Genomic DNA, 27,573 nt, shown 5'->3' on the forward strand with positions numbered 1-27,573 from the left:
AGGCAGGGCAGGGGGTGAGGGAGGAAGAGGCAGGGCAGGGGGTGAGGGAGGAAGAGGCAGGGCAGGGGGTGAGGGATTGAGGCAGGGCAGGGGGTGAGGGAGGGAGGGGCAGGGGGTGAGGGAGGGAGAGGCAGGGCAGGGGGTGAGGGAGAGGTAGGGCAGGGAGTGAGGGATTAAGGCAGGGCAGGGGGTGAGGGAGGCAGGGCAGGGGGTGAGGGAAGGAGAGACAGGGCAGGGGGTGAGGGAGGGAGGGGCAGGGAGTGAGGGAGAGCAGGCAGGGGGTGAGGGAGGCAGGGCAGGGGGTGAGGGAGGGCAGGGCAGGGGTGAGGGAGGAGGCAGGGCAGGGGGTGAGGGAGGGAGGGCAGGGGGTGAGGGGAGGAGGCAGGGGGAGGCAGGGCAGGGGGTGAGGGAGGCAGGGCAGGGGGTGAGGGAGGGCAGGGCAGGGGGTGAGGGAGGAGGCAGGGCAGGGGGTGAGGGAGGGAGAGGCAGGGGGTGAAGGAGGAAGAGGCAGGGCAGGGGGTGAGGGAGAGGCAGGGGGTGAGGGAGGGAGAGGCAGGAAGTAGAGGGGGGGGAGAGAGTCGGGTAGAGAAGATAAAGGAAGGGCAGGGGGTGAGGGAGGAAGACAGACGAGTAGAGGGGACAGTGAGAGTCTGAGGAGATAGAGGAGGGAAGAGCTTGAGACAGATAGTGAGGAGACAGAAGGACCTGAACAGTTCTGGGTCACAGCAGTGCATAAGGACGTCAGTCAGCATTGAGCAGTGACACTCCAGAGACACTCAGCCCACAGCAAAAGAATCACACAGCAAAGGCCAGTGTTGGGTAAATATGCTTGTTGTTCCCCCTGTGTTGGGTAAATATGCTTCTTGTTCCCCCTGTGTTGGGCCCATTTTCGATATAGTGTTTTTCATGTCGGTGGATGCCTCAAAGTGCTTCACCGGATTTACTGTAAAGCTTGTTGACAAGACAGAAGCCACACTCATCGGCTCCTGTCAACGTCTTCTACCCTTTGGTCACCTTCCCCTCCCTTCGGCTGGGAGTCTTGCTCCACCACTGTCAAGCGCTCTGAGATGCTACCCTGCGTGAGGAGCCCCATATAAATGCAAGTTGTTGTTGTTGTTGTTGCCAAGGATGTTCAAACTAATTTGGTCTATAGGGCATGAAGCACAAACCAAGGTAAACTCGTTTATTTTGAAATCTATGCTGTTAACTGCACCAATACCAAGATAGGCCCCAGATGTTAAATTCTGAACAACAACAACAAGATTATATTTTTATAGCGCCTTTCATGTCGGGAGGATGTCCCAAGGAGCCCCCAAATATACAGTCAATTCACTTATCAGTTAAATTCTGAAGTCTATTAATGAAATATTGCATATTTCAAAAGATGAACATCAGCAAAATAACTTATTTAAAGTTGAAGCATCAGAGAATGAGATTTGAGATACTTTGAAATGATCTGTTGCTACAGGATCATCAATGTCAGGTTTGATCATCTATGCTGAGTTCAGGTGCTTCTGTGCCAATGTCAGCTTGGAAGCAAATCTTTGGGATTTTCATCACTGAGAACATATGTTGCCATATTGCGACAAGTGCTTGGGAAAGATGTGAACAATCGATATGCAAACAAAAATTGGCAAACCAATTACTTGCATTTCATTTCAAGTCTTATACATGTTACAGAAACTTTGTGAAGCTCCATGAGCTTTTTCCATGTGATAAAGTGCTTTATCAAATGCAATGTTGATGATTATCCTTTTGAGTTACTGAATTGAAAAGACAACTTAGAAAAGTTGAGATATTGTTTTGTGAATAAGGATGATAGATGATACTGCTGTTATCTTGTGTCATGCAATGGAATGCTTTTCTATTGTTAAGCATTTCTCATTCTTATCTTTCCATTTTTAAATGGAAAACAACTATTTCTAACTTTCTTATCATGACTAAAATTCAGCGATCAGGTAAATATACAATCCATTACCAGTGCACAAGTATTGGGAGCTTTACACTGGAATAATCCAATAGTGCTAAGATATTGAAGTCAAGGGAGGGGTAATGTTTACTTTTGTAGCCAACATCTCTGTAGTGTCTTGAAGAACTTCTGTTTAATTACAAATTTGAGTCTTGGTCTTCACCCCACAACAAAACCTGTCCAAGCTCTTGGGCTTCACCATATTAAGAATGCCCCCCTTGAGCAAGATATCAGGGATTCTATAATAATAATAATCCTTACATTTGATATCGTGCCTTTTCACATCATATTGACCAAGAAGATAGCTATTGCTGGTTGTACAAATTAAATAGGTCATAAATGTCACAGGTGAACATTGGGTAGAATGTTTTATTTAACATTACATATTCATTACTTTTAAACGTGTTGAGTAATAATCTGCAGTTTTGTGATAAAAAATATAGAGTTATATTTACAAATATTTAAATATTTAATTCCCTTTTTCAGTTTCAACATGAATTTGAAATGATATGCTATGGAAAGGATATGAGTTTTCCCGAAAATGAAACCTGGCAGTAACTCTGCAGAAACCAAAATACAGTCAAATAGTAAGTATAGATTAAATATTTAAATCCAATCTTTCATGTGTAAAACTTTTTTTTTGTTGTTCAAGGATATTTAAACTGAAGAAAGCCTCAAGAATTTGCAGCAGCACTGGAACCATGATTAAAACTTTTTTTCAGTTTCTAGCATTGTTCCTTTCTTCTTCTATCTTTTTAGATAATGTTTGGACCTATAGGGTCTGGATCAAATCTGATAATAGACTAAAGTTTTCAGTTTCTTCTATGGCTTTGTTTGAGGATATCAGTTTCAGGTATTCCTTACAGCATTGCAATGATTTGGATTCCCAAACAGTATTATGCTGCTGGCGGACTTACCTGGAGATCCTCGCTATTTTGAATACTGGACTTACCATTGGAACATAATAACGGGTGCCCCAAGTGCGGGCTCTGACATTGAGGATATTGAATAGAAAATATAAGAGGCTTCAGACCCACTTATTTATTCTTATTCATATCTGGGGGAAGTGGTGGATACCAACGTTTGCTTGGACACTGTTCTGTGGAACCGCATTGGGAAGGGTACTCTCGTCGTCTTTGTCTGTCTTCGAGGACAGCAAAGTCCTAATGCAGGTTAACTAAATACCAGGTTACCCAATCACCTTAATGTTCTTGAGGTCCAAGCCAATTCCGTGTACCAGCCTTTACTCAACACCAGCTGCTTAATCCAGGTCCTCATGCGAGGGGCAATAGCAAATTGACGTGCCCGCTGTGAAGCCCACTTCACCTCCAGGGTGCTTAGTGTCAGGTCAGTGTAGGTCGGAGCAGCCGCTTCCCGTGTTTGCCACAATTCCACCTTATTGCTTGATCCTGGACTTTGCAAATGGGTCAGAGGAAGCCTTTCCTAATGGTTAATTCAATGGTCCTAGCTGGACAAGAAGCATTAAGCTTGCTAGTTAGTGTTTGCAATGGCAAGTTATAGGCTTTAGTTGGTTAAATTCAAGCAATACCCCAACACAAACTCTGGAGTTCCCAAGCCTTGGCTTTTGTCATACTTTCTGGAAAAGGTAAGCAGAGTGTGTCCCTTTGGGAAAAGGGTGCCCACTCCATTTCTGGTGAAGGTAAAATTCTAGATGTATATGGCATGAATGTGTGAAAATCATGATCTGGGTTGGATACTCACAAAGATGGTGATGAGTTTCTCCATGTGATTGACACCTAGCTGACCAAAAAAAGCTCCCAATACCACATTTCCAGAGTGAGAACTCTGGCAGACGAGCTGTTCAAATTTGGAGTGGATCACTGAGAAGTGAACAAAAGACTGATGTTTCTCAAATCAAATCTTGATTCCTGTGGGATGTGTCTTGTCGGCTCAACATCTTCCCTAATGACCTTCTTAAGCTAAAGAATAATTACAATTTTCTTTGTCTAAGCTCTACTGATTTTATTTGAATCTTATTTTTTAAAAAAATCTAACAGATAAAATTTGCTCGTTTCCCTAGTGGACTCATTATACATTTTGTTTATTGCAGCATTTGGGGCACATGGAAAACAAGGAAAAATTAAAGCTACGCTGAAGACATTACAAAGAGGAACTAATAAAGGAGACAGCAAACTGAAACCTTTTGCTGGAAAGGTGTTTTACCTAGACCTGCCTTCCAATAAGTATACTGAAAACTTAGAAAAGGATTTACAAAATTTGGGAGGGGTATGTATGTTCAAAACTTCCAAAATTATTGCATTTTGTAATAACATACTACAGTAATATTTAATTTTGTATTGTGTTATCACCTATATTTCTCAAAACACTTTTTTAAGTCCCAGGTTTATGTCTAAGATTAGAAAGATTATAGTAGCTTGAGCAACTTATGACAAGGGACAATACAAAAGTGCAGAAATATTTGTCAACGATTATGAGGAAATTTGGAAATTTTGCAGGAAATTGCGGGGAGTTGATTTGTGCTAATGAGGTACATTTTACTGCTAGCCTACATTTTTTCACTTTATAAGCAAAACATGTTGCAAAAACAATTATTAATTGCTTCTTTAACCAAAAAAGGGTAGATTTTTTTTGGAGGGAGGAGCTCACCACTTCCTGCCCCTCAGGGCCCAGTACCGCACCCAGACACAGAGACTCACAGACGGAGAGAGGCATACACACGCACTAACACAGAGAGACATACGCACACATTCACACAGAGACACTGAAACACATATACATATACAAGAGACACACAGCCACACTCACAAGCATACATACAGAGGAGAGACACACACACATATGCACTAACAAACATGTACACACAGAGGAGAGAGACCACTCACATAGACACTAACAAACACACACACATACAAAGGAGAGAGACACACTCGCGTAGAGACACTCACAAACACATACGAGGAGAGAGACACATTCATACAGACTCTCACATAGATACACACAGACACACACACAGACTTACATAGACACTCACAAACTCATAGAAACACAGAGACACAGACACTCACAAACAGGGAGAGAGCGACACTGACACTCACAGAAACATAGAGACAGACACACACAGACAAACACATAAAGAGAGACATGCTCACACAGACAATCACAACAGTGGGGCATCCGAGTGGAAGGAAGCCCATTTGCACCTGGAGCTGCCTCTGCCCACCGTGATGTCATGTAAACAGCGCTAAGGCCTGCACCTCAGAAACTGCATTTATAGCGGGTTTGTAGCAGAGGGGGGTTGATTTGTGGCGGATTCCACAGTGATTCCTTTTTAAAAGAGCAATCTCTTCGAGTATGGCCATTTATGTTGCTTACACCTTAAATTTGCCTTCCTCCTTCTCACTGCTGTGTGTTCTCTATCATCTCTGTGAAGCATTTTAAGACGTTTGACTTTAATTTCCACACCAGGTTCTCACTCTCTCAGCTTTTTCTGATCATTGTAACATCCCCCGTCTTTGCCACTACCTCTTCCGAGGCCCAGTTTAATGCTTTCATCACCCCAGACTCGACTATTGAATGCCCTGCTCATTGGACACCCCAGCGACTCCCTACACAAGCCATTGACCGTCCAGAATTCTGCAGCCTATTTCCTCTCCCGCACCATGCTTTGTGTGTCCCTCACCCCATCCTTGCTCAGCTCCATTGACTCCCCACCACCCAATGGATCAAATTCTAGATCCTTGTCCTCGCTTTCAAATTCTTCACGTCCTCTTTCCACCCTTATCTCTATGACCTTCTTCAACGCTATTTTGTCTGGCCTTCTATTCAGCAAACTGCCCTGTTTTATACTATCTTTCTTTGGGGTGGTGGGGGAGGTAAGCGGGGTCTCCTTGGACCTGAGCTGAGCCAAGGTGACATGCTTGGCAAAGGAATTGAGCCAGCCCTCTGTGGCGGTCTAGGCAGTCTGGTTTCTGAGCCAGGCCAGTCCGCTGTATTCCAGGGCACGGTTGATGACAGCACAACTAATCTGGCTCATCGGCAGGACGTGGAAGGGCAAATGAGTCACTAAGGGCATGGAATCATCCCATTCTGCTCCTGCTAACCCTGCAAGCCAAAACCCTAACGGTAGAGTGATCCGAGCAGGACAAACAGCAGGAAAGTTTGCCAGACAGAGATATCAATTGCAAGCTATGTGTTTTTAGCTGCTCAGAATCCAGCAGTACTCCAACACACATTCTGGGGTCCCCAAGCCTTGGCCCTTGCCAACTTGGTCTAATATTTTCCAGAATTATGATGTGTCCCTCCAGGGAGAGAATGCACATTCCATTCCAACAATCTATCTCTGGGATTTCCACGTGTAGATGGATGCATGGAATTCTCAATTTGGTTTGGATACTCTCAAGTATGGTGATGTGTTTCTGCATGTGTCAAATACCCAACTGACCAAAAAACAAATACCCAGTCTGTTTCACCATCGTTGTGTGAACTTTCAGCCTTTTGTCCTCTGGAACTCCATGTAGGAGCCTTTTACCTTGCCCACATCTCCCTGGCTTCAAAACCTGCTTTAAGACCTATCTTTTTGACCAAGGTATCAGCCACCTTCCATTTTTGGACTAAACATGATAGTCTTTCTCAGCCTGTACTCAGCAATCAAATATTAAGTCATATTACGTATTCTGTTGCTCTGATGTCTGGAAGCGCCTGTTCAGCGCTTTGGGACGTCCTCCCGACGTGAAAGGCACTCTATAAATATAATTTTGTTGTTGTTGAAAACTTGGATCATTGTTGTGCAGAAACAATGTTTATTATGTATGTATAAATTTGTATTATGTGTTCTGCATCACAATTTTTTCTTTTTTTATAGACAATTGAAAAATTTCTTAGCAAGGATATCAGTTACATAATTTCGAATAGAAAGGAGGCTAAATTTGTACAGGCTGCAGGAAAAAACTCTCCTGTACCAAGTCCTGATTCTGTTCAGAATGCTGGGAACACTTCTCCTCATCCAAGCAGTCGGAGAGATAGCTATGAAGGAAGCACGCATAAAACTTTGGCGACTGTAAGTTTCAGATTCTATAAACACAACTATATTATTGGACTAAACTTTATAGTCTTCCTAAAAAAAAGTTTTTCTTTTTGATCAAAATATAAGAGAAGTCATCAATTAAGCTTTTATTATTATTTGTAGATTTAAAAAAATATTGACTCTTACGTGGAACGTGATAGACATTTTGTGTCTCAGAAAATACTGACTGAGTGTGTTTTAATTGACAGATAAGTCGAGGAAAGAGTTTAGTCAAGAAAGTTATTAAGGAACAGGTAAGTGATGTACTCAAAAAAACAAAAAGAAACGGAATGCAAACCTCATTTCATTAATTCCATTTGATTTAGGCTCATTTTAAAAAAAAAATGCTGCCTTGCTCATTAACAATTTAGATTTAAAATGATAATTGCAGTGTTAGAAACAGAACCCTATAGTGCAGAAGGAAGCCACCTTGCTCAAAGAGCAAGGAGATCACTTCAATCCCACTGCTCTGCTTTATCCCCATACCCCCTAATCCCTCTGTTTCATATGCCTGTCTATTTCCTTTTGAAAGCTGCAATGGATTCCCACCTCCATCACCCTACTTGGCATTCCACATGCCAACAATTCTCTGGGTGAAAAAATTCCTCTTGAGTTCTCCTTTTACTTTTCTTGTGGCTCTCTTATAGTGTTGATGTGTATTGTTCAAATGTTCTTCTTTCTCTCTTCCTGTTAGGAACTTATCCCTGGAAATAGCATCCTGTCGAATGCTCTGGCATGGGGAGTACGAATACTTTACATAGAAGGTATCCTTTCAGTTTTACCTTGCCATTTCCAACCTCAGGTTTCAATCTGATTATTATTCAAAATATATGAGGTAGTAAACAGATGCATGGGAAAAGCAAACTTCTGCAACATTAAATATGTTTTATGTTGGACAGGAAAGGTTGGCAAAACAGATTTCCTGGTATGTATATAATTAGTAGTGGAACTTTTGCTGCAACCTGTAAATTGAGATTTGTTTACCCAGAGGGTAGTTAGGATGTGGAATGAATTGCAGGAGAACGTGGTTGAGGCAGGATCTAAATCACCTTTCAAGAAGAAAAAAAAGGAGCAATTTGCAGGGTTATGGGGAAAAAGGTAGATAAATTCATAATAATAAATAATAAATAGGTTTAATTTTCGGTAGGTCAAGGCAAACGTTAGGCAAGTTTCCTGATTCCACACACACGCCTCTGTTTATCTAGAAATAAGTAGGAACCCAGTTGTAGGTCGATTGGCAGTTCACTTTCTGGGGGTTATAATCCCTCAAAAAAATCACTAAAACAAAATTGGTCACTTAACCCACGACTGTTTGTGGGACGCTGCTGTACGCAATTTGCTGCTGTGTTTCTCCCACAAAATACATAATCACTCCACAGTATTTTCTGTGAAGCGCTTTGTCACCTCTCAACAACATGATAAGGCGCTATATCAAATTGAAGGTTTTTTTATTATTAAATGGGACTGAGAGGATGGCTCTTTCATAGAACTGGCACAGACAGAAAGGCTGAATAGCCTTATTCTGTGTTAATTTTGTAGTTCTGTGGGAGTAAGATGAAAACACATAGTTAGTACCCTGTTTTATAGAGTCTCCATATACAACATTTTGACAATCATCTAAAGCAGCATGGTCCAGCAGCCGGGTGGGTGATTTTAAGTGGCCGATTTTATGCAGTGATTTTATGGTCACGATCCCCTTGAGGTCTCGGTGATAGAGAGGCGGCCATTACTGGGTTCAGGCGGAGCTGCCATTTCACAATCTCCCGCCTAAAACCCCGTGTGACATTGCTTCCGCCTGCCAGGTTTGAATTCCTGGAACCATGTATAGTATAGTCTCCTTTCCCTCTGTCTTTTCCCTGCAGACTGCTTGGTGTTATCTTCTGGATTGGGCAACCTGGTGGATAACACAATGAGTGCCTTGACCCCTCTCCTCCCTCCGTGCCGCCTCTAGCCACCTGCAGTCTCCAGACTTGTGGGCTGACTGTGCCCCACTAACTGCCTACCTCAAGTGTCAGCGTGTGCATCTTGGCTACCGCCCCTGACCCGAGCTGCTTTTCCCCCAAAATGCTCCCTACCCTGCAACTCTCCCTCTCTGTCCTCTCTCTGTCCTCCTCGCCTCCTATACCCACTTGACCTTTGCTCCATTCTGGGACTCCTCTGTCAGGCTCACCGTGACACTCGCCATTGGCTGTCCAGCAGCAGCCACACTGACTGCCCCATTCCCCATTATCGCCACAAGCCCCAATAGATCCAGACCCTGTGGTCAAACCTCTCCTCCCTCATCCACATTTCCACCCTCCCTGCCAATCCTCCCACCAGCCCCTCCCATCTCACACATTCCTCTGCCAACTGTTCTCTCTGCATCAGCCTACAAAATGTCCGCTCCCTTTCTAACAAGGCCCTCGTCATCAAAAACATCATCGTTGATGAAAACATCGATATACTGGCCCTCACTGAAATCTGGATCACCCAGGCGATACCTTCCCCATGATTGAGGCCACGCCACCTGACTATACCTTCCACCATGCCCCACATCCTAATCGCCGTAGCGGTGGTGTGGTTCTCATCTCCAGGTCCTCACTTGCTCTATCCCCCTAAATCACTAGCTCATTCCTCTCCTTCGAGCACCTTACCCTCTACCATCCCTCCAATCTTTTCCTCAAAATTCTAATGATTTATCGTGTTCCCTCCCCCCCACCCCAAACTCCCCTACCTTCATCTCTGACATCTCCGCCCGCCTAGCTTCCCTCTGCCTCTGTTCTGAACCTCATCCTAGGTGACCTCATCCTGCACTTCAACCCCTCTTGCTCTATCTCCACTGATTTCTCTCCTTTCCTCTCATAACCTCTCCCTCCACATCCACTCTGCCACCCACGTTCATGGTCACCCACTCGACCTGGTGATTACCTGGGGCTTCAGTGTCTCGGACCTCACAGTCACCGATAAAGTCATCTCAGATCACCATTTCATCTCCCTGATCTCCTCAATCCCTTTCCCCACTACTACCCAACCCACCTCGATGTCCTACCGCACTCCCTCTCTGCTGCCTTGGAGTCGTCTGAACTCCTCCCCCCCCTGGACTACCTTCTGTACCAATTTATCCTCCTCGGTCACTGCTCCACAACTCCCTCTGCACCATTCTCGATGCCCTTACCCTCTTCACCTCCCGCACCCCTCCTACTCAAGCAACTCACCCTGGTATTCCAGCCACCTCTGTTCACTCAATGCTCCACTGAACGTACCTGCTCAAATCTGATTTAATGGTCCGTTGGCGGATCTGTCTGGACCTTATCAAAAAATGTAACGCTCCCTCCTCGCCTCCGCTAAATCATCCTTCTATTCTGAGATAATCTTGGAGGCCAAGGACAACCCCAGGCTCCTCTTCTCCACTACCAACCGGCTCCTCTGTCCGCCCTCAAACACCTCGCCCATCCTCTCTCCAACTTCAACTGTGAGGAGATGCTGGATTTTCCTCGAGGCCAAAATCGAGGGGATCCATTCCTCCGTCTCCGCCCTCCCAACAGCCACCCCCTCCCTGTCTCTCCCTCACACTCCAGCTATGCCTCCCTCCACACCTTCAAACTTGTCTCCCCCTCCTATCTCACCACCACTGTAACATGCACGAAGTCCACCACCTACTCCCTCGACCCCATCCTTACCCTCTCCTTACCTCCCAGCTCCACTTCCTCGCCTCTTTACTCTCAGGCCTTATCAAGCTCTCCCTGTAAACCTGCACCCTTTCGAAGCACCCCCCCCAACAAACAGCTGTCATCACCCCTATCCTAAAATAACCTCCTCTGGACCCATCACTGCTTACAAACTACCGCCCCATCTCCAGCCTCCCTTTCCTTTCCAAGGTCCTGGAACAAGTTATTGCTTCCCAGCTTCACTCCTTCCTCTCCGGCCACTCCCTCTACAAACCCTCCAATCGGGTTTCCGTGCTGCCACAGCACAGAATCAATGCTGTCAAAGTGACAATTGACATTCTGTCCATCTGTGACCAGGGCTTTCTCTGTTTCCTCGTCCTCCTTGACCTTTCTGCTGCTTTCGACACTGTGGACCATTCTATTCTCCTCCACCGCCTCTCTCACCGCAGCCTTTAAGGTTCTATCCTTGAATGGTTCAGATCCTATCTCTCACACCAGCTCCACTTTGTCTGCACAATCAGCTTTGGAGTCCTGTAGCTCAGTGGTTAGAGCACTCGCTTTGCAAGTGAGAGACCTGAGTTCAATTCCAGGCGGAGGGCGAAACCTTGGGCAAGTTTCCTTACTCCACACGCCTAATAATAATCCCTCCAAAAAAAAAAAAATAATAATAAATTGGTCATTTTCAATCTACGACTGTTTGTGGGACATTGCTGTGCGCAATTGGCTGCCGCGTTCGCCCACAAATATACAGTCAATTCACTTTAGAGTGTGTTCTGTGAAGCGCTTTGGGACGTCCTCCCGACGTGAAAAGCGCTATATCAAATGCAAGGATTATTATTATTATTATTATAATGTTGCGAAGGTAGCGGAAGGCAGAGTGGGTCATGGCACAGATGTGGGAAAGAAAGGAGTTGAGGGTCGAACAAGACGCCCAGGTTCCTGACTGGCTTGGTGAGGTGGAGCGTGCATCCGTGGATGCTGATACTGCCAGTGTCTGAGGTGCAGAAACGCTGGCGGGAGCCAATCAGGAGAGCCTCGGCTTTGCTGACGTTCAACTGTAGAAAGTTGGCTCTCATCCAGGACTTGATGTCTGACAGGCATTCTATCAGGACAGCAGTGGTCCTGGAGTTGAGGGTGGAGCATTGCCCGACTCCACCACTGCTTCATCCCTCAGGCCACCAAAACCCTCAAAGATGCCTTCAATACATCCAGGCTCGACTATGCCAATGGCCTGCTTTTCGGCCTTCCCAACTCTTTCCCCCCAACAAGCTACAGATCGTCCAGAACTCTGTAGCTTGTGTCCTCTCCCACACCAGGCTCCGTGACCCCATCACACCCACCCCCGCCCGACTCTACTGGCTTCCCATCCCTCAGAGGGTCAATTTAAAAAATGCTCATACTCATCTTCAAGGCCCTCCATTTGTCTTGCACCCTCCTCCCTTATCAACCAATCTGCTCCCTCCGCTCAAAAGGCTCTGGCCTGCTCCATGTCCCCCGCCTGGCCCCCCACCACCATCGGCGGTCAAGCTTTCATTCTCTCTGCCTCACTCTCTGGAACTCTATCCCACATTCCCTTCACCTCGCTCCCTCCCTCACCTCCTTCAGTGCACACCTCAAGACCCTCCTCTTCGACCGTGCCTTCGGCTACCCTCTCTGCCCAGTATTAACAAAAATAACTACTGTATATTATTTCCCAAATTTATACTTATGAAGAAAAACTTTGCTAAATGCCAATTCCAAATGTTATTTGAATTGTAGAACATATATATGCAAATTTGGTTGGAGGTCTCATATTAAAAATTGCTTCTTTTAAGAAACTTTTGTAAATGTTGTTTATCTTTCTACTGTAATTCCAAATTAATTTGAACAATCAAGCTTTTATGTGATCTTAATGTTATTTTAGATGTAAAAATTTACATTGCAAGAAAGAAAGTGGCATCTGGAGCAAAACCTGCCAGTGCTGTCAAGGGGGTAAGAATATTTTTCATTGAACTACATGACAACATTGTACATCATTTTTTTACGTCTGCCGATGGTGCAATCAACCAAAAATTGGGATGGAGTTTAATAATACAATATAATATCTGCTGCTTCTTGTGGAAAATTGAAAATGTAGTACTTGCTTGTTTTCAATCAGTTTACCCAATAATGGAAATACTGGAAAATTGCACCCACGGGAACATATAATGATGCTATTTAAACGGTTAATTTTGAAGCAACTGAAAAATAGCAAATTATGGTTGTAATCTATTCTTAAATATTGTAAGTAATTTTTTTAAATTATGTTTTTAATATAATGGGTATAGTTTCAGTTTAGTGATTCAATGCATTGGACTGCCCTACAAGTAATAAATAATTTTAGAAAGACTATTAAACAGTTGCCTTGTTTAGGAGAATAAATGTAATAAACATTTTCTCTCTGGCTTAGGAGAACTGCAATCAAACTGCCCAAGCTACCAGATATAGAACAAAGGGTAAGCATGTTATAGTATTGCATTTGGAATCTTATTGTTCTGGAATAAACAAGCATCTGTATTTTGATCTTGTTATAATACTTAAAACTAATTATTTCAGACAATTCTTTTTCCGTTAGTGGTGGAGCACTGCTTTGTCAGAAGTGCTGTCCTTTGGATGAAACTTTAAGGTGCTCTGCCTGTTCAGGTGGACGTTAAAGATCTCATGATACGATTCAAAAGGAGGTGTCTCCCGATAAAATTGGTCTTTCACTCCATGGCTATATGGGATATTGCTGTACCAAATTCGTTAGCATGTTTGCTTACAAAAATATACAGTCATTGCACTCTATAGTAAAATCCTGTAATGTTGTTTAGATATTTTGACAAAGTGATAAGGCACTATATCAAATGCAACAATTATGTTTATTATTAAAGTAAATTTGAAAAGTTTCATTCTGATGCATGTTAGAACCCACCTAACATGACCTAACCGATGTGATGGTGGTGATGGTATGGCTCTCATCTCCAGGTCCCCACTTGGCCTATCCCCTTACTCCTCCGGAACCTTCCCGTTCTTTGAGCACCTTAACTTTCGTCATCCCTCCAACTTTTCCCTCAAATTTCTCCTTATTTACCACCCCCCCACACCCTCCCCCACTTCCTCTCTGACATCTCCATTCTTCTAGCTTCTCTCTGTTCTGAACACCTCCTCATCCTAGGCGACTTCAACCTGCACTTCACCCCCTTCTGCACTGTAGGAGTCCTGTAGTTCAGTGGATAGGGCACTCGCCTCGCAAGCGAGAGACCTGGGTTTGATTCCCGGCAGGATGAGACCTTGGGCAAGTTTCCTTATTTCACAGACCTGATAATAATCCCTCAAGAAAGAAAAAAAACAATAATAATTTGGCCACTCAATCCACGACTGTTTGTGGGACACTGCTGTGCGCAATTGGCTGCCGCGTTTTGCCCACAAAATATTACGTCAATTCATTTTACAGTATATTCTGTGAAGCGTTTGAGACGTCTAGAAGACGTGAAAAGCGCTATATCAAATCGAAGGATTATTATTATTTTCTCCGCTGACGTCTCTCCTCTCACAACCTCTCCCTCCACATCCACTTTGCTACCCATGGCTACCCGCTTGATCTGGTGACTACTCAGGGCCTCAGTGTTTCTGACCTCACCATCACCAACAAAAACCATCGTGGACCACTAATTCTTGACCTTAACTCCTCAATCTCTCGCCCCAATACCCAACCCACCACCATTTCCTACCGCCCCTGGAAAAAAATCTCCCCGCAATCCCTCCGTTGCCCTGGAGTCATCTGAACTCCTCCCTCTCTGGGCTTTCTTCTGCACCAACGTATCCTCAGTCACTGTCCTCTCTACCACTCTTGATGCCCTTGCCGCCTCCCTCACCACCTCCTATTCACCCAATTCATCCTGATACACCAGCCACCTCCACTCCCTTAAGGCACACACCTGGCTCAAATCCAATTTAAAGATCCATCGGCAGATCTGGCTGGACCACAACTTACCTCTCCGCCCTTGCCTTCGCTAAATCATCCTTCTATTCCAAGGCAATCTTGGGGGCTGACAACTCCAGGTTCCTCTTCTCCACCACCAATTGACTCCTCTGCCCACCCTCTCAGCCTCGCCCATCCTCTCCTCCAGCTCCAACTGCAAAGAGATGCTAGACTTCCTCGAGACCAAAATCGAAGGGATCCACTCAGCTGCCTCTACCCTTCCAACTGCTAACCTTTCCCCACCACCCCCTTCCCCTCACACTCCGGCCCCTACCCATCCCTCCCTCCACACCTTAGAACTTGTCTATCCTTCCTCTCACCACCATTGTGATACATATGAAACCCACCACCTGCTCCCTTGACCCCATCCCAACCCCTCTCATTACCTCCCAGCTCCACCTCCTTGCCCCTCTACTCACAGGTATCATCAATCTCTCCTTGTCTACTGGCACCATTCCCACCCCCTTAAAAACAACCGTCATCACCCCCATCCTCAAAAAAGCTTTTCTGGACCCATCCCTGCTCTCCAATTACCACCCCATCTCCAACCTCTCCTTTTCAAGGTCCTGGAACGAATTGTTACTTCCCAGCTTCGCTCTTTCCTCTCTAGCCACTCCCTCTACAAACCCCTCTGGTACGGTTTCCGTCCTTCTACTCCAAGACAATCTTGGAGGCCAAGGACAACCCCAGGCTCCTCTTCTCTATCACCAACTGATAGCTCTGTTCACCCTCTCAAGCCTTGCCATGCTCTCCTCCAATGGCAACTGCACGGAGATGCTGGACTTCCTCGAAACCAAAGTCAAGGGGATCTGCTCAGCTGCTTCTGCCCTCATGACCACTATCCAATCTCCCCCTCACACCCCGGCCCCTCTCCATCCTCCCTCCACATCTTCAAACAAATCTGTCTTCCCCCTCCTCTCTCATCACCACCATAACTCACATGAAATCGACCACTTGCTCCCTCGACCCAATCCCTACCCCTCCCCTTATCTCCCAGCTCCACATCCTTGCCCTCCTGCTCACAGACATCATAAACCTGTCCACTGGTACCATTCCCACCCCTCTAAAAACAGCCGTCATCACTCCTGTCCTTAAAGAACCCTCCTTGGACCCATCCTTGCTCTCAATCAATCACCCTATCTCAAACCTTCCTTTCCTTTCCAAGGTCCTGGAATGAGTCATTACTTCCCAGCTTTGTTTCTTCCTCTCCTGCCACTCCCTTCAAGAACCCCTCCACAGCACGGAAACAGCTTTGGTCAAAGTCACATTTTGTCCATCTGCAAGCAGGGCTCCCTCTGCCTTCTTGTTCTTCTTGATCTCTCTGCTGCCTTCAATACCGTTGACCACTCTATCCTCCTCCACCACCTCTCCTCAACCTTCATGATTCTGTCCATGAATGGTTCAGATCCTACCTCTCGCACCATCTCCACAAACGGCTTCTCCTCTTGCCCCCGCACCATCTCATGCGGTGTTCCTCAGGGCTCTGTCCTTGGTCCCCTCCTCTTCAATATCTATATGCTCCCTCTTGGTGACATCATCCGCAAAATGGGATCAACTTCCACATATATGCGGATGACACCCAACTCTATCTCTGCCTCCACCCTCGACTCCAGGACCAATGCTATCCTGACAGAATGTCTGCCAGACATAAAGCCCTGTATGAGAGCTAACTTTCTACAGTTGTTTGTGAACAAGACCGAGACTCTCCTGATTGGTTCCCATCAGCGCTTCCTCACCTCAGGCACTGACAGATCACCATCCACAGATGTACACTCCACCTCACTGAACCAGTCCGGAACCTTGGCGTCTTGTTTGACCCTCAACTATCCATTCTACCCCACATCAGTGCCATATCTCGCTCTGCCTTCCCCCACTCTGGAACATCGCCCGGTTCCGCCACTGTCTCAGACGCAGGCTGCCAAGACGCTCATACACGCATTCATAACATCCAAGCTCCCTGCTTGTCAGCCTCTCCAACTCCTCCCTCCACAGGCTGCAGATCATCCAGAACTCTGCAGCCCGTGTCCTCTCCCGCACCACGCTCCGCAACCCTACCACCCCATCACACAGAGGATACAGTTCAAATCCTGGTCCTCACCTTCAAAACCCTCCATGGCCTTACTCCACCTTACCTCTGCAACCTTCTAACCCGCTACCAACTTGCCCTCTCCCTCCGCTCAGTGGGCTTCGGCCTGCTTCACGTCCCCTGTCTTCCTGCAGCCCCTCTGCCTTGCCTCCTCCCTTGCCTCCTTCAAGACATGTCTCAAGGCTCTCCTCTTCAACCTTGCCTTCAGTCGATCTCCTTCCTCCCTGCCCTCCACCTGCCCCGATCCTGACCCCCAGCTCGGGTCTGAAACACTGATTGTCCAGCGCCTTGGGACGACCTTCCGATGTGAAAGGCGCTATACAAGTGTCATTTTGTTGTCGTCGAGTTTGGAATTTAAGGCTAGATCAATAGAACTTTTTAAATGGGAACTGGATCAACACTCGAGTAGTATAAACATTGAGGGATATGAGGAAATGGATGAAAAGTGGAAATAATAGAAAAAATAGTGATTTAGGAAAACAAACAGCAGTGGCACGGATACCATGGGCCTCTTTACTCCGTTTCTGTGCAAAAAACAATCTGTTTTCATTAGCTACATTTACTGCTGTTGCTCTATGTGCAACTTTTATAGATGTAATGTTGTTTATTTGGGTTTGTAATTTTAAATTACAATATCTAAAGTGTATTTCTTTTAAAGCAGGAAGACTGAAGAAGCCTTTTATCAAAGTTGAAGATATAACTCGGTAAGCTAATTGCATAACAATACCGTACAATAATGATCCTTACATTTGGTATAGCGTCTTTCGTGAAGCAGGACTTCTCAAAGCGCTTCAGAGGATATTTTCTAAACGGTGTTTTGTGGGCGAACATGGCAGCCAATTAGCGCACAGCAATGTTCCACAAACAGCCATATCCCACCAACAGCCATGAAGTGAATGACCAATTGCACCTGGGAGATTGTTGATCAGGACACCAGAGAAACTCCCTTTTTTTTTCGAATAGCGCCATGGAATCTTTAATGTCCACCTAATCTGGGACTGGGTTTAACATCTCATCCAAAAGACAGCATCTCCACCAATGCAATACATTCCTATCACTGCATTGGAGCATCAACCTAGGCTATATGAGTTTCAAACCCAATGTGGGGCTTGAACCCACCAATCTTCTGACTCAGAAGTGAGTGTGCTGCCAGCTGACCTAGTCTGGTGCACAATATTATGCTCAGCAACTGATTTGGATAGTGTAATCCCTAAGTAAAAGTTGAAGGTTTTTGTTTAGTGAATTGAATTTAAAAATTAGTTTTATAATTAAGGTTACAATACTTGCTAACTAGAATAATATTTAAAATACTTGTTTAATGTAAAAAAGGCAAATATTCAGCCTGATAAATTCTGTTTTTTCTGTGCCCCATAAAATCATCTCTGGTCGATTCTGTACCATTGGTCAATAACTGATGCATTTTATGTTATTTAACCGAAGCAGCAGTAACCCTCATCCACACCTTCGTCACTTCCTGGCTGGACTTTTCCAATGCCCTCCTCGCTGGTCTCTCCAGCTCCACCATACACGTAATTGAAATAATTCAAAACTCCGCCGCCTGGATATTCACCCACACAAAACTCCATACCTCCATCACATCAGTACTTGCCAGGCTCCACTGGCTCCCAATTACCGAACGTATGGATTTCAAGATCCTCTCACTCGTTTTCAAATCCCTTCATGCCCTCACACCTCCCTACCTATCCGATTTGTTTTCCCCCCATTCCACCACACGCTGCCTCCGCTCAGCTGAATCCGGCCTCCTGTTTGTCCCTCGTCCCTCCGCTCCACCATCGGTGCCTTGCCTTCAGCCACTATGCTCCAAAACTCTGGAACTCTCTCCCTGAATCCCGCCGAATTGCCTCCTCACTCCCCACTATCAAATCACCTAAAGACCTTCCTTTTTGATCATGCTTACACTTCCTTCCCCCCTCCCTCTCCCCCTGGCTCGGGGGTCAGTCTCTGCCACTGTCAAGCACTCCGGGACACTACCCCACGTTATGGGTGCAATATAAATGCAAGTTGTTGTTGTTTAATATGTCCATTATTGCAGTGGGTCTCTGACATAATCTGATTCATATTGCAACATACAGATTAACTTGGGAAGGAAGTATGACGGGTTTTGCTTTGACACGCCATTTCTAATGGCAAGATGCTTTTGATTCTTATTGAATTAAGTGTCAATTAAAATGTGTTTTATGCAGCTATTACAGACCATTCTACCACCAGTTTGATTGCTATCCAGAGATCAACTACCATGGTCCAAATCCTTGCAGCCCTTTTGATGTTGAAAAGAAAAACAAAAGTGGTGATAAGCAAAATAAAGGAAAAACTAGGTAGATTTTGTTATTTTCATTTACAAAGAATTTCTTGTGGAGAATAAATGCATAATTCTATAACATATGTTTTCTTATCTTAGTTTTAATATTTGCAAGTTTTCTGTTTTCCTACATAAGCAGAAGTAAACACCATGAAATGTCTTGCAGTGAAAAGAATCGCAGAATGGAAAGAAAAATCATGGAAACTTTAAAAGAGAAAAAAAAAAGGGGTTACTGTGAATGCTGCACAGTGAAATACGACGACTTAAAAGCTGTAAGTGTTGACAACTAATTTTGAGTAGAGAACCTCTGAATAACTTATGTTAATAGCATTGCTGCACTTGCCAGTAATCTGTTTATATTCACCTTGTATCTTGAAAAAATTACCAGAAATGGTAAAAAATCTGAAAAAGCATTTGCATGACTGGTCTAAATTAATCAAATTGATCATCTCTGAACAAGTAGTGTCTGACACAGTTCATTAACACAAATGGTGTTGGCCCACAATTTCTCATGGTGTTGACCTGAAGAGAAGACATTTGCCTTGCAATTTAAGATTTTACAGAATTTGGAAAGTTTGGGTTATTTAATTATTTATTATTAAGAAATGCAGAAAAATAGCTTTCAATCTAAACCGAAAACAGCAAGTTAATGGACAGTGAAGGATTTGCACTTGAGTTGGAGGTTGGAATCAGGAGAGATTAAATGAGACAGACTAGCCAAGGATGAAAATAAAATCTTTATTATATCAATGAACTTTATTTTGTGTGAAAATATACCTTGCACCGTCTTCTGTACAACCTCAAATTTACGATTTGATTTGAAAATAATTTGGATAATTGTGATTTGTACAGACAATGTAAGTGCACATCCCATCTGAGTACTTTCATGGTTATTACTATAGCAGAATTTTCCCTTCCCTTTTCAGTTTTCTGAAATACTGTATTCCCAAGGCTGATTTGATCTGATTTTGTTTGAGTAGAATTAGGAGTTTGCTTGTGAAGTATTTTATTTTCTCATGTTTTGTCTTTTTAGCACCTGAAAAGTGAACAACATAAAACGTTTTCACAGAGTACGGAGTTTAATGTTGTGGATCAAATCACTTCACAATTTGACTGTGACTTTGAGGAATTCCCAAAAGTTAAAATGAAAAGGTAATACTTGAAAAGATTGTACACTTTAAGGTATTCTTCAGTTCTCCAGTGCTTAAAGGCATTCATGACTGTATATGATACTTTGCTGTGTATAAAATGGCTGACTGTTGTAGTGTGAGGTCATACAGAATAACGATACAGGTGTAAAGTGCTTAGAGATATTTTGACATGAGTCAATATATCAAAATGCAAGTATTGTTGCAATGTTTGCAACAAATAAATGAGGAAAAGATACGCTGAGAAGTAACAGGGTCACTCTGGCCCCACAAAGTCAAAATAAATCGGTCCTTAAGCAGGTATTGCTGTTATATTACATGAAAAGAAAAACTAGGTGACAAAATTCAAATCTTTAACATGATGCTCCTCATAAAGCATGCACCACATATCTGACCATAACCTCATTTGATGAAGATATGGCCAGCAGATAATATTCAGCATCCATGGAATTGCCAGTGTGGGGGTCTTCAGCCAATACAAATAGAAGAGCATTTTGGCACCAATAAAGATAGGATTGAGATGATTTTGCTTCTTTAACAGATTTAGGATTAGTACCTAACAGATTAATGCCTCCGGATTAGGGAGGTGATATCTGCACCAATTTGCAAAAGAGATAAATTGCTCATCATTAATAACCAGTGCAGATATAGTCAGAGTATCTCAAAAGTACCAACTGTCTGTACGTCTACTCCCTCCTCTACTATGATCTACATTGGAGCATCTGAACCTGGTCGGGGGCCATTGCTCCCAATTAGCCTGACCACTGCTCTGGAGCCTGGGCAGGCACTTATGTTGTGATAACCAGAACTTTATGCAGTATCAGTATATTCCATTAAAACTGTCTGGCTTTTAAAATTCTGTGGTACGTAACATAATCAACCACTTTTAATTTTTTTTAATTAACCGGATGTCTGGCGCATGCATAAACCCTCTACCTCTGGGATGCCACCCTGCGTGAGGGGTGCTATATAAATGCAAGTTGTTGTTTTTACTTTGCTTAAGAGGTTCCAAACGAACAGAATTCCCCATTTGTATGCCCCCTATAAATGGAACGTTTGTATGTTTTAAAGTTCAGTTAATTGTATTAACTACTTAATTAATATATTTCAAAGATAGCATGTGTTGCTAATAATGCTGAAAAGCTATCTATTTGCAAGTACTTTCAATAAAAAAAACTCCTAACTTGTTTGTGAAATGATTCTGTATTTCATAAACAATGTAACTGGTGGCATTTATAGACCTTTATTTTTTGTGCAAACTAATACATTCATTACTTTTTCACACCATCACTTTTAATGGACTTTCTATATTGATGGTTTGAGTAACTTGTATTTTGAGGATTTAGATATGATTAACTGCACCCTTTTTCATGAACTTTTAAATTAATGTAAATAATTCATGAACTAAATGGAAAATCCTCATGATCATAATGAATGTCTCTCTTTGTTTAGAGTGAAATGCAGTGTTGATGTAAACAATCAAGTTTTCACTGTTGCAGAAATGCATGAAGAATTTCAAAGATCCTATAAAGAATACGTGGCTGGAACAAGATCTGGAATAAGTTGGAGCCTAAAGAAAAATGAACTTGTAAGTGGATGGGAAAAGAAAACAAGTAATTTGACTGTCCAAGAAAAAGAAACTATATTCTCACGTACAAGTCAAACCAACTTAAATCTGCATTTATCCACACAAGGGCAACCCAGTATTTCTGACTTGGAAGTTAAATCATTTTCTGTTGATAGTAAGATTTGTGAAGAAGGTGCAGTAAATTCTGAGAATACAAGGAAGAACATAACTCCACACTCCAGTTGGTCTGTATGTCAAAGGCCGGAAGGAAGTTCTATAATTTCAAAGCTGTGTACATCAAGAAAATTGTGCTCCATCAGGACACTATCAGAAAAGGAAAAGTCTCAGTCTTTTACTGAAGAATCATCTCGTAAACTTCCATTTGATGATGATGTCCATGGATGTATGCTAAAGAAGGATACTAATATATGTTCTGGCAGTCGTGAAAGCGAATTAAGATTACAGACATTAGCAAAACATTATTTGCCGCAAAACCATAAGGAGATAGAAAGTCCGGCCCTTCATTTTTCAAAGAATTCCAGAATTGATCCTACCTCATCTGCTCCAATTGAAGATACTTACGCTGGTTTGCAGATGGAATTAGATTTTGGCAAAGACAACCGACTAGAGCAAAGAGAAGAATTTGTAAATGAAATAGCCCCTCCATTACAATCTACTCCACAAAAACAAACTGAAGCGAGTTCTAATCCTAACACTGAAGACACTTCATTCTGTATGAAGCTACATAGGAGAGTAACATTTTCATCAGTGTATGGAAGAAATAAGAAAGCTCTGAAGGACAAAGTGGAGCTAAGGAAACTTGCCATAAAAAACAGAGAGACTGAAAATGTTGCATCTCCAAGCTTGCCAATGAAAAAAATGTTGAAATTATTTCAAACCAGCGAAGAGAGTGGCTCAGAATTTGGGGGCTTTGCAGATCACTCTGCACAAAAATTGTCAGAAACAGAAAGTGATCTGTGTCACAATCAGCCAGAGGATGTCATGTCACTCTTTGCCCAGACATCATCGTTATCATCTTTTCTTGGTTTTTAGTGCAATGTTTCAGTAACAATGTTTCTTTACATCAAGAGATTTTAGATCAAAGCCCTTGAGTCATGTACTGTTTGCTAAGGGGCTAGAATTTTAACCCTCTTCCAGTTTTGACAGACATCTATCCAGTTCAGTTTTCTCATTTGGTCATTTTTATGTGGATTATAGAATAAGTTTGGGGAATGAAAAATAATTACTGTACAACCCACCACAATAGTCCAATTATACATTCCTCTATTTCGGCCTTATCCAGTGTTTTTGCAGGTGTGATTTATAACACAATTCTGATCCAATATTATTGTAAACTACCAAGTGTTATCAATAAAATCCAACAGCAAAATCTTGTTCTTTTTAACTTCTGCTTTAATATAATTTTGCTTCACACAATCCAGAAATATGTAAAACTTGCCAAATTCCTTAATTTCACTTAACAGTTAATGCGCAATAAATATGAATGATTCACCTCAATATCAGATTTTTAAAACAATCCTGTAAAGGTACAAGCCTATTCCTTAAATGGTTGTTTTCCTTCTTTGATAAAATCTGATTTTTAAATTATCTAATATTTAAATTGTCTATTAAGATGACATGATATAACTGTAAGGATGAGTTGCATAACAACTGGAAGAAATAATTGCATGATGCCTGTGCCTATTCAAATGGATGTTAAGGATCCCATGGCACTATTCAAAAAGAGAAAGGAGTGGCTCCTGGCTTCCTGGCCAACAATCCCTCAAATAAAATTTGTTCACTGATGTCATGGCTGTGTATGGGACATTGCTGTGCAAAAATTTGCTACCATTAAACTATAAAACACACAATCATTATACTGTACATGATTGTGAAGCACTTTAAGATGCCCTCCTAACACGGAAGTTGCTAAATCAAATGTAAGGATAATTATTTATTATAGGGAGTGACTATACTAATGCTTCCTGTATATGGCAAGCATGCAACATGCAGGAAGTGGATGACTACCAACAAGTTGTCCATTTTTAGTGTGGAAAGTCAGCTAGTTCGGAGCCCTGTATAGCTCAGTGGTTAGAGCACTCGCTTTGCAAGTGAGAGACCTGAGTTCAATTCCAGGCAGAGGGCGAAACCTTGGGCAAGTTTCCTTACTCCACACGCCTAATAATAATCCCTCCAAAATAAAAAACAATAATAAATTGGTCATTTTTAATTCATGACTGTTTGTGGGACATTGCTGTGCGCAATTGGCTGCTGCGTTCGCCCACAAATATACAGTCAATTCACTTTACAGTGTGTTCTGTGAAGCGCTTTGGGACGTCCTCCCGACGTGAAAAGCGCTATATCAAATGCAAGGATTATTATTATTATAGTCAGTGCCAAAAGCTAGGTATGCTGCATTTCTAGTTAGCACTGGGCAGCAGTGCTGGAAGAAAAGCAGTGTTGTACCAAGCATAATCCTTGTATGTACAAACACAAAAAGTACAACACATCTTGCATTTATATAGCACCCTGCACATGGGGTAGTGTCCTGGACCCCTTGACAGTGGCGGAGTCTGACTCCGAGCCAGGGTGAGAGGGAGTGGTAGGTGACCGTAAACATGATCAAATAGGAAGGTCTTCAGGCGGGATTTGAAAGCAGGGAGGGAGGGAGGGGGCAAGGTGAATGGAGAGAATTCCAGAGGTTCGGGGCATAGTGGCTGAAGGCACGGCCACTGATGGTGGAGGGACAAGGGACCAGAGGCAGTGGGTGGGGGAGTGGGGTGTAAGCAAATCGGATAGGTAGGGAGGTGCGAGGGCATGAAAGGATTTGAAAATGAGTGAGAGGATCTTGAAATCGATCCATTCAGCACTGTAATTGGTATGATGGGGTATGGAGTTTTGTGCTGGTGAGAATCCGGCCGGCGGAGTTCTGAATAAGTTGTATTTTGAGTATTGTGGAGCTGGGGAGGCCATCGAGGAGGGCATTGGAATAGTCCAGCCGAGAAGTGATGAAGGGGTGGACGAGGGTTTATGTGGAGTCCTGTAGCTCAGTGGTTAGAGCACTCGCCTCGCAAGTGAGAAACCAGGGTTTGATTCCTGGCAGGGCGAAATATTGGGCAAGTTTTCTTACTCCACATGCCTCTGTTTACCTAGCAGTAAGTAGGAACCCGGTTGTTAGTCAATTGGTGGATCACTTTTCCTGGGGTAATAATTCCTTCAAAAAAAATAATAAAAAATTGGTCACTTCAACCCATGACTGTTTGCGGGACACTGCTGCCGCGTTTCGCCCACAAAATATATAGTCAATTCACTTTACAGTATGTTCTGTGAAGCGCATCTAAACAATCTGATAAGGCGCTATATCAAATGCAAGGATTATTATTAATATCTCCATGTAGATTGGATTCATGAGCAAGGATTGAGCTACTGGATCTCTGTATGAGCTAAGTAGAAGGGGCAAAGCCTATTTCCAATGAATTAGCACCCAAGAGATTTCAGGTCCTGCATTACATCAAAATACATTCACAGAGGGCAATTTGGTTAAATACTGTTCCCACCATACAGTTCTCCTGCTGGTTCCTGGTGCCTTGTGTTGTAGTTGAATGTACATGTAGATGTGATGTATAGGCACAGATCAGCCAAGATCTAATAGAATGATGGAACGGGCTCGAGGGGCTGATGGGCCTACTCCTTCCTGTTCCTATGTTCCTAAGCTCAGTCAGTGGTATTTCAGGTAAAATGCAGGCACCGATTTGTGGGTGGATGGGGGAAGCTGAGTTGCTGGGGTCGATTGGTGGATCATTTTCCGGGGATAATAATCCCTTCAAAAATAAATAAATAAATAATTTTGTCCCTCAATCCACGACTGTTTGTGGGACACGGCTGTGCGCAATTGGCTGGCGTGTTTCATCCACAAAAATATACTGTCAATTCACTTTACAGTATATCCTGTGAAGCGCTTTGAGACATCTCAATGACGTGATAAAGTGCTATATCAAATGCAAGGATAATTATTATAAAACAGGAGAGTAAGATCTGAGCAGTGATTGGCTATCGTAGCTGTTATTTATCTGGAAGGGCGACCTCTGGGCGATGTTTGGCCTGTCTGAGCTCTCACTCACCTGGATGTCAGGGTCTGGGGTGGTAAACATCGGGAACCAATCACCGGGGCACTCAGGAAATTGCCCAATTTCCTATTTAATGTCACCACACTGATTAAAGACTATATGACTCAATGTTTGTTGCATGTGAATAGTGTGCAAATAGAAGGAAAATGTTAGCATTGCAAAAGAACCTAACATGATAGAACTGGGGGTAAACTATAAATATTTGGTCTGTCAAATCTGCCCGTGTAAACGTTGAATGATTAGCCATTTAAATTAAACACGGTTCTGCTCTTCAATGTTATTGCTCAGAATGAAAGTATCCAATATTAATATAGAATAGACTGACCAGTACTGACTATGCATACAGTATTCCTAATGCAAATTTCCCTGTGCCGGCTCTTTGAAAGAGCTATCAACTAGTCCCACTCCCCCGCTTTTACCCCATAAGCCTGTCAATTGTTCCTTTTTAAGTACCTGTCCAATTATGTCCAGAGCAGAAGTATTTTACAGTATCTTTCACAAACTCATCTACGTGTATGTATTTATATATTCGATCATTAAAATCCTTGCATTTCATATAGCGCCTTTCACATCAGCAGGATGTTTCAAAGTGCTTCACACAGAATTTACTGTAAAGAATAGTGACTGCATATTTTGTTGTCAAAACACAGAAGCTAATATGCACGCAGCAAAATTCCACAAAGTCATGAAATGACCAATTTTATCTGGGGGATTTTTATTGTAACAAAATATATATTTATTTGTTGATATATATTTACGCTTATCTCATACAGTATCAAACCGTTACAGAAGAACTGTTCCAACTACCTGTCGCGCAGACCACTCGATGATTGGGCAGGGGTCTGAGATGGTGTTCTTCAGGAATTTCTCTACATAGGATAAGTGTTTTGGCATGCTCCAACTGTGAGAACATTTCAAGGCAGTTCTGCCAGACCCACCTTTCTCAGCACTGGGTACAGGTAGGAAACCCAGCACATGGTGGCATTTGTTGCTGGAGTAGCTGGGCTCCAACACAGCCTCAGGCAGCTACACACAAAGATGGCTATGAAGATCAGGGCTTCGCTAGGGACCCCTTTGCCACCCTTGTCTGTGGTCTTGTGCATCGTATCTCTGTGGACACAATTCATTTGGTAGAAAATTGCTCTGGTGACTGCAGTGGTGTTGTTCCTGGTCAAAGGCCAGATCTGGGCCACGGACAGTAAAAGTGAGAGCACCTCACACTTTATCACCAGGCTTTTCCCGGTGATGCACAGCGAGCATTGGTGCCACATCACCAGTATTTTACTGTATCTAGACGCTCCTCCCAGCTATTTTGGCCCCAGACTCCCCAATCCAGATGTTGAGGACCTTGATGCATTCTGGTTTCACCGCAAATGGCATGCATCTGCAGTCTTGCCAATTCCCAAAATACATCACTTCACTTTTCTGGTGGTTAACCTTGGCGTCCGAGAATTGTAGGCTTAGCCACCAGGAGAAGCTCTCATTTTTTTAAGAGCACCATTAGGATAGATAGACAGGAAGTTGGTTTAACATCTCATCTAAAGCACAGTGCTTTCAACAATGCAGCGCACACTTATTGCACTGCAGTGTCATCTTAGACTATGTGAGTTCAAGTTCTAACTTGGGGCTTGAACGCACAGCCTTCTGACTCAGAGAGCGAGAACACTACAATGAAGTCAAACC

At 43.4% G+C, this 27,573-nt stretch overlaps 1 protein-coding gene across 3 annotated transcripts; it reads left to right on the forward strand.

The window, feature by feature from the left end:
- Positions 1 to 569: 569 nt before the first annotated feature.
- On the forward strand, positions 570 to 23,153 carry dbf4 (DBF4 zinc finger). Of its 3 annotated transcripts, none has more exons than XM_007898155.2 (13): positions 570 to 819; positions 2,456 to 2,556; positions 4,041 to 4,216; positions 6,813 to 7,007; positions 7,223 to 7,267; positions 7,708 to 7,777; positions 12,564 to 12,631; positions 13,089 to 13,134; positions 17,387 to 17,432; positions 18,933 to 19,064; positions 19,185 to 19,320; positions 20,082 to 20,200; positions 21,649 to 23,153. In XM_007898155.2, exons 2-13 carry the CDS (start codon positions 2,511 to 2,513, stop codon positions 22,814 to 22,816), a joined length of 2,247 nt encoding a protein of 748 aa, XP_007896346.1. In that variant the 5' UTR covers positions 570 to 819; positions 2,456 to 2,510; the 3' UTR covers positions 22,817 to 23,153. The 3 variants fall into 3 exon arrangements, with proteins under 3 accessions (XP_007896346.1, XP_007896350.1, XP_007896351.1); XM_007898159.2 differs by having other exon boundaries at positions 19,188 to 19,320; XM_007898160.2 differs by having other exon boundaries at positions 17,390 to 17,432.
- Positions 23,154 to 27,573: the final 4,420 nt, after the last annotated feature.

This window comes from Callorhinchus milii, unplaced genomic scaffold, assembly GCF_018977255.1.
Source record: "Callorhinchus milii isolate IMCB2004 unplaced genomic scaffold, IMCB_Cmil_1.0 Scaffold2, whole genome shotgun sequence".
NCBI lineage: Eukaryota > Metazoa > Chordata > Chondrichthyes > Chimaeriformes > Callorhinchidae > Callorhinchus > Callorhinchus milii.